A 12,378-nucleotide genomic window follows, 5' to 3' on the forward strand; every position below is an offset into this window, starting at 1 on the left:
GATTGTCTATGTCAATTTCATATTGTCTTATATATTTTTGAATGATAATCAATTTCTACACTTGATTTCTTTGTGACTTGAATCTTGTGATGGCTATACATTGTATTAATTAGATGTAATTGTGTTTTGATTTGATGGAAATTGCTTTTATTAGACGGGTTGTACTACAAAATTAGGTTAATGTCTTGTCTACATAGTTTAATTTCAGGCTTGTTAGTTTAATTTAAAGTTAATTAATTTAATTACAATTTAATTCCTAGGTAAGTAGACAATCCATACTAGTGCTTGAAATCCATACTTATTGTCACAATTGCATTACCCTCTAGATTAATGTGTGTTGAAATTGTAACTTAAATTGATGAATCATGCTTTGAATTGGTGAATTACACTACACTTAATTTAATTGTCATTAGGTAGTTGATTCATGCTTGAAATTGATGGTTTATACTTTTTATTACAATTGTTAGCCACATTCTAGATTACACATTTTTATTCCCCAATTAGTTAAAAGTTAATGAGTTAGGAAATGTGCTTAGTGGTGAATCCTACACCCTAAGTCTCTTTCCAATCTTTTATACTCTACTCTTTATTTGCATTATTAAGTTTAAAATTAGTCTAATCACAAAACCAAACCTTTTTAGCAATCACATAAGCACTAAAGTAGAATTCAATTCTGAAAAACCTATAATTGTTTAGATCTCTTGGGACGATCTCTGCTCACTTCATACTCCATCGTATAAGTGTTTAGTGGTTTTATAAATTTTAAAATATGGTACCCACTTGACATTATTTCTAAACCTAAAGTGTTGTGCGTTATTTTGTGCACATGCTCGATCGCACCAGTTTTTTTTTAATTTAAAAGGTGAAACCCTTTAGAAAAACTAAAAAATGGTTTTTTTTTTTTTTTTAATTTAAAAGGTGTAACCCTTTAGAAAAACTAAAAAATGGTTTTTTTTTTTTTTTTTTTTTTTTTTTTTTTTTTTTTTTTTAATTCAAAAAACCAACAACCCAAAAAAAACCCACCCATTTGTGAAACCCATTTAAATAAGCCCAACCCAAAAATAGGCTCAATCTAAAATTCCATTTAATAAAAGGAATAATCCAGACTTTACAATTAGGCCCAAGCTCAAGCCCAAACCCAAATCCAAGCCCAAGCTTGACTTATTTAAACTTCAATTGGTTTCAACATTTTTTCCATTTAGGCTTTTCAAACACCTCACTTTGGATCTAATTTCTCATTCACCCAGAAATGGATTTGAGAAAGTAAATATACCACGTTCATCTCCTTGCGGAGAGTAACGCGTTGGTTTATAGATCCACAAAAAATTCTTAGCGGAATCTATTCCAAATTTCATCCAAAGTTTTTGTTTTGTATACCTTGTTTCCAACAAAAGGTGCCGGAATGCACAGAGACGGTTTGCCGCTGCTGAAATCATTGGCAATAACGAGGACCTGGTGGTGGAGATCCTTGTGCTTCTGCCGCTGAAATCTATGGTTCGATTCAAGTCCATCTCGAAAACGTGGAACAGTCCTACAAGTCCAGTTCCCTCTTGAAACAACAATGGAGTTGCCATACACAGTGGTTGTGAGGTTTTTGTCGCCTGGGCAGTGGTTGTTAGGCACAGTGACGGTGGTGGGTTATGTGATGGGAACCAAACATAGATGCAATCAGTAAAGGATAATATTGTAATTTTAAACATATAATTTTTTGGTTTTTTAAATAAAAGGGAATATAATAAGGGTAATTTAGTTATTTCACATACCCTTAACGGCCCATTACCAGAGTTGGGGTAAAATGATAACGTTGCTATATTGTTGGGGGTTTATAAAATTGGTTGGGGTTTTATGATCATTTTTTGATAGTTTTAGGGGTTTTGAAAAATTTGCCTTTTTATATAACATTATGTATAAGATTTGACTTTCTTTGAGTGCAAACAATTCATTGGGAAATTGCCAGCACTCAACTTGTATGAATGTGCGCTTTGCACAATATCTTGAAAATTTAATAAGGTACAGGTGTGGTTCAATTTGAAATTGTTTAAGAAGGAATTAGAACACGCGGAGTGAAAGGGAAGATCCAAATAAATAAAATAAAAAAATTTCATAGTTGGATTGAAAGAGTAGTGATGGGAGGGGTGTGGGTGTTGAGGAAGAGAGTTGAGTTTATTAAGAAGATGAAGTATCCATTGTTAGTAGAAAAAATTGTATGGTATTAAAATTGTTTTGGGTTTTATGGACTTTTTTGTAATTTCAATTTTAGAGAATACTTTTTAATTTTTATAAAGTTTGTTTGATTACTGCTGGGGCAAAATAAAAATGAGCTGAAGGCTAGAGGGGTGAAGTGGATTGAAAGTACACCAGAAGCATTATATGGAAACAAAGGTTAGATTGCACCATGGAATCAACCGTTGCCAAATAAACCAGAGCTATATATTTGGATAATTTACATAAATTTGCCGCAAAGAAGTTCAGTAATTTAGCTGTTAATACACATTGATATGAAGTGTTCAGAAATTGAGTATCATCTTCCCGTTAACATCCAAATTTCTTTTATTATATATTAATCCAGCCTCATATTAAGTTTCAATTATATTTGAGCTAATAATAGTGAAAACTTTGATAAGCAGTTCTCACACAATATATTGGAAAAAGAAAGATTAAAAAAAATCCATTGTATAGAAATAATTTAAGGTGATGTTTTCAAGTTTTCTAAGTCTTTAAGTCTCAAGTCTATATATGGTTGTATAAATAATTGTTTTATATAAATAATTTTGGCACTAAAATGTCATTTCAAGGCTGTTCAAAGTCAGAGTCTTTTACATTATATAGTTCTTTGCATCATGGTGGGTCCTCCAGTGTATTCATTTATGAGTTTGTTTGGAATTATTATTTGCCGGCTAATACATTGATTTTGATTAGACTACTACCCCTTCCTTTCCATTCTAAAAATATTTATACTATTTTTTTTTAATAATATTTTCACATTATTCTTTTGATATTGACTTAATTAAATAATTACACTAATTACGAAATACTTCTTTTATCTTTTACAGTAATAAAAACAAATTTTAAAAGTTACTCTTATTAATATAATAAAAATATTAAAAACTCACTACAATAAAAAATAAATAAATAAAAAAAGCGATTTGGTCTTGTTGTTAGAATTTTAAAATAAAAATAAAAAGTTTTTGTCACTAGAGAAGTCAAAAAATTATTGTTGGTAATTGGTGACATATTATAATACTCTCCCTATTCCCAAAAAAAATTTTAAAAAATAAAAAAATTTGTCCATCTTTTTATTTTTGGATGTCCCAAAATAAATGTCTTGTTTGTAAACACTATTACTAATTTTACAATAAAATCATTTAATATAATATTATTATATTATATTTGATAATAGCAACTTTATAAAAAAATTACTAAAATTGGCTTTATAAAAATAAAAAGAAGAAAAAAAATTTAAGAAAAAATAGTTACCTAAAATATACCACCTCTACACAAATCATGTTTTATATTCAAAAGTCCTTCAGAGTAAAAATTGATAACCATTGAAAGAACTTTATTGGTTACCAAACACAATAAGGTTATATTTGGCAGGTATGAAATTGAAGTTTTAAAATTAAAGAAAAATAATTAAAAATAATTAAATCAAATTTTTGTTTTTAGTTCTACTAATTTTTTCAATTCAAAGACACCAAGTATACGCCGCCAACATGCTAAAGACAATTTTTAAAAATAAAAACCTTTTGTAGTTAAAAAATTAATCTCAGATCAATTCAAAGTTAGATTCTCCGAACACCCATAAATTTGAAACACAGGGAGTAATATAGAGTAGGTGATGCTGGGTCAATGCTCATCTCTTAAAGTAGCTGGAAATCACTTTCCAATTCCCAATCAGAGCTTGACCCCACTGGTGAATAAACCAAACTCAAAATATGATTATCACTTTCCATAAATTAGCAGATCCAATGCCCAAACTCAATCATTGATACTGCTCTAGTGCTCTCTAATCTTCATCCACATCTCTTGTAGGAGGCGAATCAAACAGACCCTTAGCTGCCCAGCATCGTTACCAGTTGATCTAGCGGAAAGGACAGAGTACACCTGTATCTCAAACGGAGTTTGAATAATTAGTAGGTCCATTTTTTATCACATTTTTCTTATTTTTCACGTTTTTATTTATGAAAAGACTTGAATAATCTTGTAATATATGAATCTTAAGATGTTGCAGACTGCAGGATCTCTTTTTTCTCTTTAGTTGGCTTTTACTAACTTTTCTTTCTTGACTAATTCTTTGAACAAATTCTGTCTCTCTCCATTGAGTTGCTTTAGGTGATAAATATGGACCACAAAATGGCGGTTGATATTGTCCGGTTCACAGTGTCTTCATTTGTTTTAATTATGTGCCTGTTGAAGCTTACAACAAATTATGCAGAAGGATTTAAGGAGCACTCACGAGCTCAGTACTATATTTTTATCATCGGCATTTACATTTGGGAGGCCATTCTTGTTATAATACCTTCTACTAGAATATTCCCAAGAAAACGAAGGCATCTCACAGCTTCAGGAGGCGAATACGACGTCTTCTTGAGTTTCAGAGGTCCCGACATTCGGCTCAACTTCAACGATCACCTATACACCAATCTTGTCAGCGCAGGAGTTCGCACCTATCGTGACAATAACGAGCTTCGCAAAGGAGTAGAGTTCGGCCCTGACCTCCTCAAAGCAATCACAAAGTCCAGAATCTCCATCCCAATATTCACCAAGGGTTATGCTTCCAGTAAATGGTGTCTCCGTGAGCTTGCTCAGATGGTGAAGTGCAAGGGACAATTGATTCTGCCCATCTTCTATGACGTCGAACCATCTGTGGTTCGGCATCAATCTGGGGATAGTGATTCTGGGAGAACTTACGAGCAGGCCTTCCGTGAGCACGAGAACCATTTGGATGGAAAAACTGTTAAAGAATGGAGGGAGGCAATGAGAGAGGTTGGAACACTCGATGGTTGGGAAGTCAAGAAAAAAGCCGACGGGTATTTTTTTCCTACTAATAAACCCCTTATGTTATAATGCATAGTGTTTGCAATCCAATAAATTATGAACATACGATATTTTCTAGTGATTTAATTAATAGAGCACCTCCAACTATTGTGCCCATATTCAAATATATCCTCCCCCAATTTATCGGAAAAAGAAATTTCCCCAGTGGGAGTGATTACAATTCAATACTATCAAATTTGAGGGACGAACACATAATTGGGGATGCCAATTTAACCCCCAGCGTTCGAAGGGAAAGTAATAAATATATAAATAAGTATTCTTTTACGTAGTATTAGCTTAATTTAATTTTCCCTTTAATTTTCCTTCTTTTTTTTTGGTAATTTTAAATTTACCCATTTTTGGGTTACCATGATTGTTGAGCATTTGTTTATACTTGCTTACCAATAAAAAGTATTTGTTTATAATTATTATTATTATTATTTTTACAAAAATTATCTTAAATTTGTTCAAGATTATGTTGTTTTTCTTGAAAAGTATGCATACCAAGGTGTCCCAAACCAACCCGACTCCAATGTGAGGTGGGGTGGGGTGAGTGGCTTGGAATGAGTTTTCTTTTATTCGTGAGACGGGTTTGGCATAGGAATGCTCTATCTTGAACCCACCCCCCACATCCTTACACAAAACATAAATTATTAAAATTACCATCAAATCCTATTTTTTCAATTAATTAAAATATAAATTATTCTTATAAATTACTTTTAGGACCAATAAGTCCGATTCTAAATCACTAAACAATCTTTCATTAAAATCCTTCCTAAACGTAAAATTTTATAATTATAACTTTATTAAAAAATTAATTTATTATGTAATATTTTTATACATTCATTTTAATTAATTAATGAACTTTACATTAGGAGTTTAAATAATAATTAATTTAATTTAAATTCAATTCAAAAAATTAAGTATAGAAAAATTACAACGACTGTAGTATAGAAAAATTAAGTATTTTATAAAAAGTCAATATCATGTATCTTTAATTTTTTAAAATTCTTTTATATCTAGTAAATTGAATAAAAGCTTGATTTTTAAATTTCATATCAAATTTAACAAATGTATAAATGTAAGATTTAGTGATTTAGAGCTTATATGGAATTTGTTTTTCAAAAGTTAGACTTAATTTATTCTAAAGAAAATTTTAGGGAATAACATCTCCGGAGATAAGGCTGCATATATCTAACCCTTTACAAACCCCATAATAGAGGGAGTATTGTGCATTAATTTGCCTTTTATTATCTTTTAATATAAAAAGTACGACTTGATGATATACTTCACTAATTTTGATTTGGTTGTTTGGTGTGTTTTAAAAGTAATTTTTTAATATAAAAATATATATTAATATAGGAAAGAGAAAAAAATTCGCAAAACTTACTATTATAGCATCCAAACGCCATATAACTTAATAACTTCAATTCAATTCTCGAGTTTGAGAGACCCTTTCTATTAAATTTTCAAATAATTAAAACTAAAATTTACAATTTTTTACCATAAATGGGTGATCAATCTCTTTCTCGTCAATAAGAACCCCTTCTATTAAATCGTCAAATAATTAAAGCTAAGAGTACATATTTTTACCATCAATGAATGACCTTTTTTATCAACAAGAACCCTAATTTATGTAATTCACTAAAAAGGTTTTTTATAATTGTATTTTGATTTGGCATTTTCTGATTGAGGTTAATTTGAAAGAGATTCTCAACAAATATAGAGTAATTGAAAAATATAGAGAATGCATAAGAGAATATATATATATATATATATATATATACTTATACATGTAATAAAAAAGATATTAATAGAGAAAAGAAAATTAGAGATAGAGAAAGAAATCTAGTGTAATAGTTAGTTTTTTCTTTTCTTTCAACAATTAGTTTAGTTTGCTAAAATAGAAAATACAAATGCATACAAAATAAAGTGTAATATGTATTAAAATAGAGGACATTAATGTATTTTTAGTTATCGTCACATCAAATTTAAGATCAAATCTCAAATTTTAATTCGAGATGTGTAGCAGTGTTCATATTTTTTTTTGAGTACCGCTACATATCTCGAATTTTAATTTTGAGGTGTACGTGATTTTGAATCTTACGTGGCGATAATTAAACGACATTAATGTCATCTATTTTAATACATATTAAACTTGATTCTTTTACGCATTTGTTTTTCCTATTTTAGCAAACTAAATGGCAATAGAAGGAAAAGGAAAGAACAAACAACTTGGAAATTAGTTTTCTCTATTAATAATTTGGAAAATGTTATACTTCATGAATTTATATTTGTGATTTTATCTTGAATTAAATAGCTATTTATTTGGCTGTTTTAAAAGTAACTTTTTTAATATAGGAAATATAGAAAGGAAAAAAAAGAAGCAAAACTTATCATTGTAAGATATATCCAAAGCCTAATATAACTTAATAACTTCAATTCTGTCAATATATGTATATCTTCGTTTGGGAGATTATTTCAATTAAATATTTAAATAATTAAAACTTGAAGCTATTATTTTTTTTTACGATGAATGAGTTACCAGTTACCACTTTTCTCGTAAATAAGAAACTGAAGTGCTACACATCTCGAATTAAAATTCAAGATTTGATCTTGAATTGGATAACTAAAAATTAAGACATTAATGTTCTCTATTTTAATATATATTTTACATTTTATTCTTTTATGCATATGTGTTTTTCATTAGCAAACTAAACAAATTGTCAATTGAAGGAAAAATGAAAAATGAACAATTACACTAGGTTTCTTTCTCTATCTCTAATTTGTTTTTCTCTGCTAATATTTTTTTATTACATATATATATATATATATATATATATATATATTCTTCTTCTGCACTCTCTATATTTTTCAAATATTGTATATGTGTTGGATATCTCTTTCAAATTTAACCTTAATTAGAAAATATTAAATCAAAATGCAATTATAAAAAACTTTAAGTGAATTATGTAAATTAGGATTCTTATTCACGGTAATTTAAATTATTTGACGATTTAATAGAAGGAGATTAAAATTGTAACTTACAAAGATAACATAATTGAATTCAAATTATTAAGTTATATGAGGATTTTGGATGTAAGTTTTGTATTTTTTTTTTTTTTTTTTTCATATATTAAGATATTTTTTATATTAAAAATTTTGATTTTAAAGTACACAAAGCAATTAAATAAGTTGACAAATTAATTCAAGATAAAACCAGTGAAGTAAGTTAAAATTTCAATATTAATTAGTAGTTCAAAAGTTAAAATTTCAATAGGTATGAGCACGAAATAAAATGAGAATAACTAAAGTAAAAGACATCAATATTTTAGCTTTTTGATTACTTTAATTTTTTTTTCGGCACTAAGTATTTTTGTGGCTTTTCACCTGGACTTCAATCAGGCATCAAGGACAACTAATAAAGATGATTGTTCAAAGCGTGTTGATGGAGTTAAAGAGGAACGACATGGTTCTATCTAACAACTTGGTTGGAATCGATGAGCATATAAATAATATAACGAGATTATTGGAGGTTGGTTCAAGTGAAAAACGGATTGTTGGTATCCATGGCATAGGCGGTATTGGAAAGACAACAATCGCGAAATGCATCTACAACAAGCTACTCAAGGAATTTGAATGTGGTAGCTTCCTTGCAGATATTTTAGAAACGGCTAAACCACACAAAGGAATTGTTACTTTGCAAAAGCAGCTTCTTGCAGACACTCTTAAATGGTACCCAGACATTGCTGATGCAAATAGTGGAATCAATGCTATTCAAAACCGATTTCTTAGAACGAAAGTTCTCATTGTGCTTGATGATTTGAATGAAAAGTCTCAATTTGATTGGCTTGTGGGAAACCTTAATTGGTTCGGTCCAGGAACTAGGATCATAGTTACAACTAGAGACAAGAAAGTCCTAATTGATCTGGGAGCTAAGCCTTATGAACCCCCAGATATGAACCTTGTGCAATCTGTTGAACTTTTTAGCTTTCATGCTTTCAGAATGAAGTTTCCTCCAATAGGCTATGAGAAGATCTCTAATGGTATTGCATCGACTACAGGAGGGCTTCCTCTAGCTCTGGAGGTTACAGGTTCATTTTTGTTTGGCAAGAACGACATACGAATATGGGAAGATACATTGGATAAGTTGAAGATAATGCCAGACGATAAAGTCCAAAAAGCTTTGAGAATAAGTTATGATGGGTTGAACCGTGAGCAACAAAAAATATTTCTTGATATTGCATGTCTTTTTATTGGAATGGATAAAACCTATCCATTTTACATGTGGGATGATTGTGGCTATTTCCCAAAGAGGGAAATTGATGTTCTCTGTCTCTTGTCTTTGGTAAAAATAGAAAATGATAACTTGTTGAGGATGCATGATCAGCTTAGAGATTTTGGTAGAGAAATGGTCCATCAAGAAGATGACATAAATCCAGGAGGACGTAGCAGGTTGTGGAACCGAGCCGAAGCAAAAGATGTATTTGAGGAAAATAAGGTAACATATGAGTGTTAACTTGTTTAATTAATCAATGTTCATTTCTTAATCCTCTCTCATGTCATATCATAACACGGATAAGTACAGAATGATAACACATCCACAAATGTACGTGGTTTTCATAGTAGCTAGCGTCCACTTGGTTCCGAATGGAGAGCTACTTTGTTGATCAACTTACTTTGAGGGGTCTACACAATTGAAGTAGAATGTTTATTACATAATTCTTGATCCTCGTTCATGTTCATAATGTTAAAAATTAGAATCTTATTCATCATCTTTTAATTATTTAAGTATGGTTGGTTTATAATTTTATTTATATATATATATATATATATTTTTTTTTCAAGAGAGGAAATATACCAAAGCTGATTTTTTAACCCTACAGCGTTTGATCCAACCCGGCCACCTTAATCTAACATAAAGATAATTTGAGCTCAAAACGATACACATTGCCTTTTTTTATTTTTTATTTAGGTAATAAATCCAAATTGTTTTGTAAACCATTAATGCTTATTTATTTGTATGGTTTTTCATTCACAGGGAACTGAAAAAGTTGAAGTGCTAAATCTTCCTTATTGGAGAAAAAAGTCGTCTTCTTGCTTCACACGGAAAACATTCAAGAAACTATCTTATCTTAGGTATCTCCGTGTAGAGGGCGCAGAATTTGTTGGGGATTTTAAGCATTGTCTGTCACGGTTAAGATGGTTTTGTTGGAAACAATGCCCTTCCAATTTTGTAGCAACCAATTTTCATATGAAGAATTTAATCATTCTTGATCTATCATATAGTTTCGGCACACCAGAAGAGTGGAATGGTTGGAGTCAAATCATGGTTTGTGAAATATTTCTACTCTTATCGTTTTCCATTTTATTATATTTGATAGAAATTGATTTATTTTATTTTATGTCTTTTCATCAGATGTCAAATAAATTGAAAGTTTTAAATCTCTCAAATTGTGGGTTGAGAAGGACTCCCGACTTTTCAACCTATACAACTCTAGAGATATTGAATCTTGAAAGGTGTAGAAATTTGGACGAAATTGATCCATCCATTGGGGCTATGAAGAATCTGAAAGTGCTCAATCTTAAATATACAGAGATAAGGAGCTTGCCTGATGGAATATGGGAGTTAGAGAAACTGGAAGTTCTGAATGCCTCATTTTGTCGTAGTTTGGAGGGTGACATTCCTAGATGTATTGGGAGATTATCATATTTGAGAGAATTGAGGCTCTATAATACCAAAATTCAAAGCCTACCAACAAACATTTGCGATCTCCTGTGCCTCCAAACCCTCGACTTAGATAACTGCCATGGTCTCCAAGCACTGCCAGACCCGCCCTCAAGTTTAGAAATTCTGAATGTCACTTCGCTCAGTGACAGAAACTTTAGTGTTATCCCTAATCTTGCAAATCTAGTTAATCTACAGAAACTGGGGTTTTCTTGGCGCATTAGCACCCTACCCAAAGAGATTGACGCCCTTTCTCAGCTCAAGATCCTCACTATACGAGGATGTTCAGATCTTCAATGTATATTAGGTTTGCCTCCCAATCTGGTTGAATTACGTATTGGGTATTGTGAATTATTAGAAAATTCGCCAGATCTGTCAAATTTGAAACTTTTGTTGAAATTGGAGTTTCAGAGATGCTGGAAGCTAACAGAGATTCAAGGGCTTGGAAAACTACAATCATTGACTAGTTTGACAATATATGATTGTAGAAAGCTAGCAGAAATTCAAGGGCTTGGAAAACTACAATCATTGACTAGTTTGACAATATATGGGTGTTGGAAGCTGACAAAGATTCAAGGACTAGGAAATCTAGAATCGCTGTCAAGCTTAAATATATCCGAGTGCTATGAAGTAACTGAACTTAATCTGCTTGAATGTTGGGCATTTGTAGCGATGAGTGTGTACAAAAAATACTTCAAAATTAAACCACATCGGTCCAACTTAAAGAAGTTAAAAAGCTTTGAAGTTTTTAGTTGCAGGAATCTCAACAAGATCCAAGGTCTAGATAGATTGGTATCATTGGAATATTTGAATGTGGGGTATTGCGGATCCATAGTAAGATTACCCAATCTATCAAACTTTAAAATGTTGAGACACTTGGAAATTAGTGGGTGCAGGAATTTACGTGAAATTGAGGGCCTTGAGAACTTGGAAGCGTTGAAGAAAGTGGTCATGTGGAGTTGCTCATCGCTGGAAGAAGTACGGTATCGGCCAGGCACAGATATTCAGTTGCTTTACCAACAGGGAATAGCACAAATAGATGGACGACGTTTGGAGATAATTTCACAGCCAGATGGAGTCATGGTCATGAAATTTCACAGGTTTGTTACACTTTTATATATATAGGCATAACCTTTACTTTTGTCATTTATATCGTCAATCTCTATAATTTGTTTAATGTCAAGTGGGTTTATTAGATTTTGCGTTTTTGTCAAAATAATTAATAGATTTTTCGTACAGCCTTTTTTTATTTAACTTTTTGCAATTTCCTTGAGTTTTCAGGTGATATTAAGCTAAATTGATTTGATTCCTAATTTGTGATTATCTATATACTGAAAGTTAGGCACATTGAGCGCTTATGGAGAACAAAACATGCAATTGAGAAAAAGAAAAAATAATAATAATAATAAATGACTAACTAGAGTCTCCATGTTTGAATTGAAGGAGAAAACAATAAAAATTGGTGCCCTTAGTAACACTTTAATACGCAAATAATGATTTTTCATCCGAATTCTTTAGGGACATGTGCCATTTTCTTTGTGGAAGCCATTAATTTGTATGCTAACTCCTTGAGATATATTTATATATTTATTTATTTATTTATTTATTTATCT

The 12,378-nt window shown here is 30.8% G+C and overlaps 1 protein-coding gene across 1 annotated transcript; it reads left to right on the forward strand.

The window, feature by feature from the left end:
- The first annotated feature begins 4,353 nt into the window (after window positions 1–4,353).
- Window positions 4,354–12,050, forward strand: LOC132281687 (disease resistance protein L6-like). Its single transcript, XM_059783365.1, has 5 exons — window positions 4,354–5,030; window positions 8,443–9,538; window positions 10,079–10,369; window positions 10,457–11,865; window positions 12,047–12,050. The coding sequence occupies exons 1-5, from the start codon at window positions 4,354–4,356 to the stop codon at window positions 12,048–12,050; spliced, it is 3,477 nt and encodes a 1,158-aa protein (XP_059639348.1).
- Window positions 12,051–12,378: the final 328 nt, after the last annotated feature.

Source organism: Cornus florida, unplaced genomic scaffold (genome assembly GCF_030987335.1).
Source record: "Cornus florida cultivar Cherokee Brave unplaced genomic scaffold, ASM3098733v1 CherokeeBrave_3.0.0_Hap2_Chr11, whole genome shotgun sequence".
In the NCBI taxonomy this organism is placed as follows: Eukaryota; Viridiplantae; Streptophyta; class Magnoliopsida; order Cornales; family Cornaceae; genus Cornus; species Cornus florida.

Excerpts from the sequence above, each read along its gene's own strand:
- LOC132281687 (XM_059783365.1), top strand. The coding sequence starts at position 4,354 with ATGGCGGTTGATATTGTCCGGTTCACAGTGTCTTCATTTGTTTTAATT. Across the intron at positions 9,539-10,078 it reads ATGTATTTGAGGAAAATAAG|GGAACTGAAAAAGTTGAAGT; the intron begins GTAACATATGAG and ends TTTCATTCACAG. Across the intron at positions 10,370-10,456 it reads ATGGTTGGAGTCAAATCATG|ATGTCAAATAAATTGAAAGT; the intron begins GTTTGTGAAATA and ends TCTTTTCATCAG.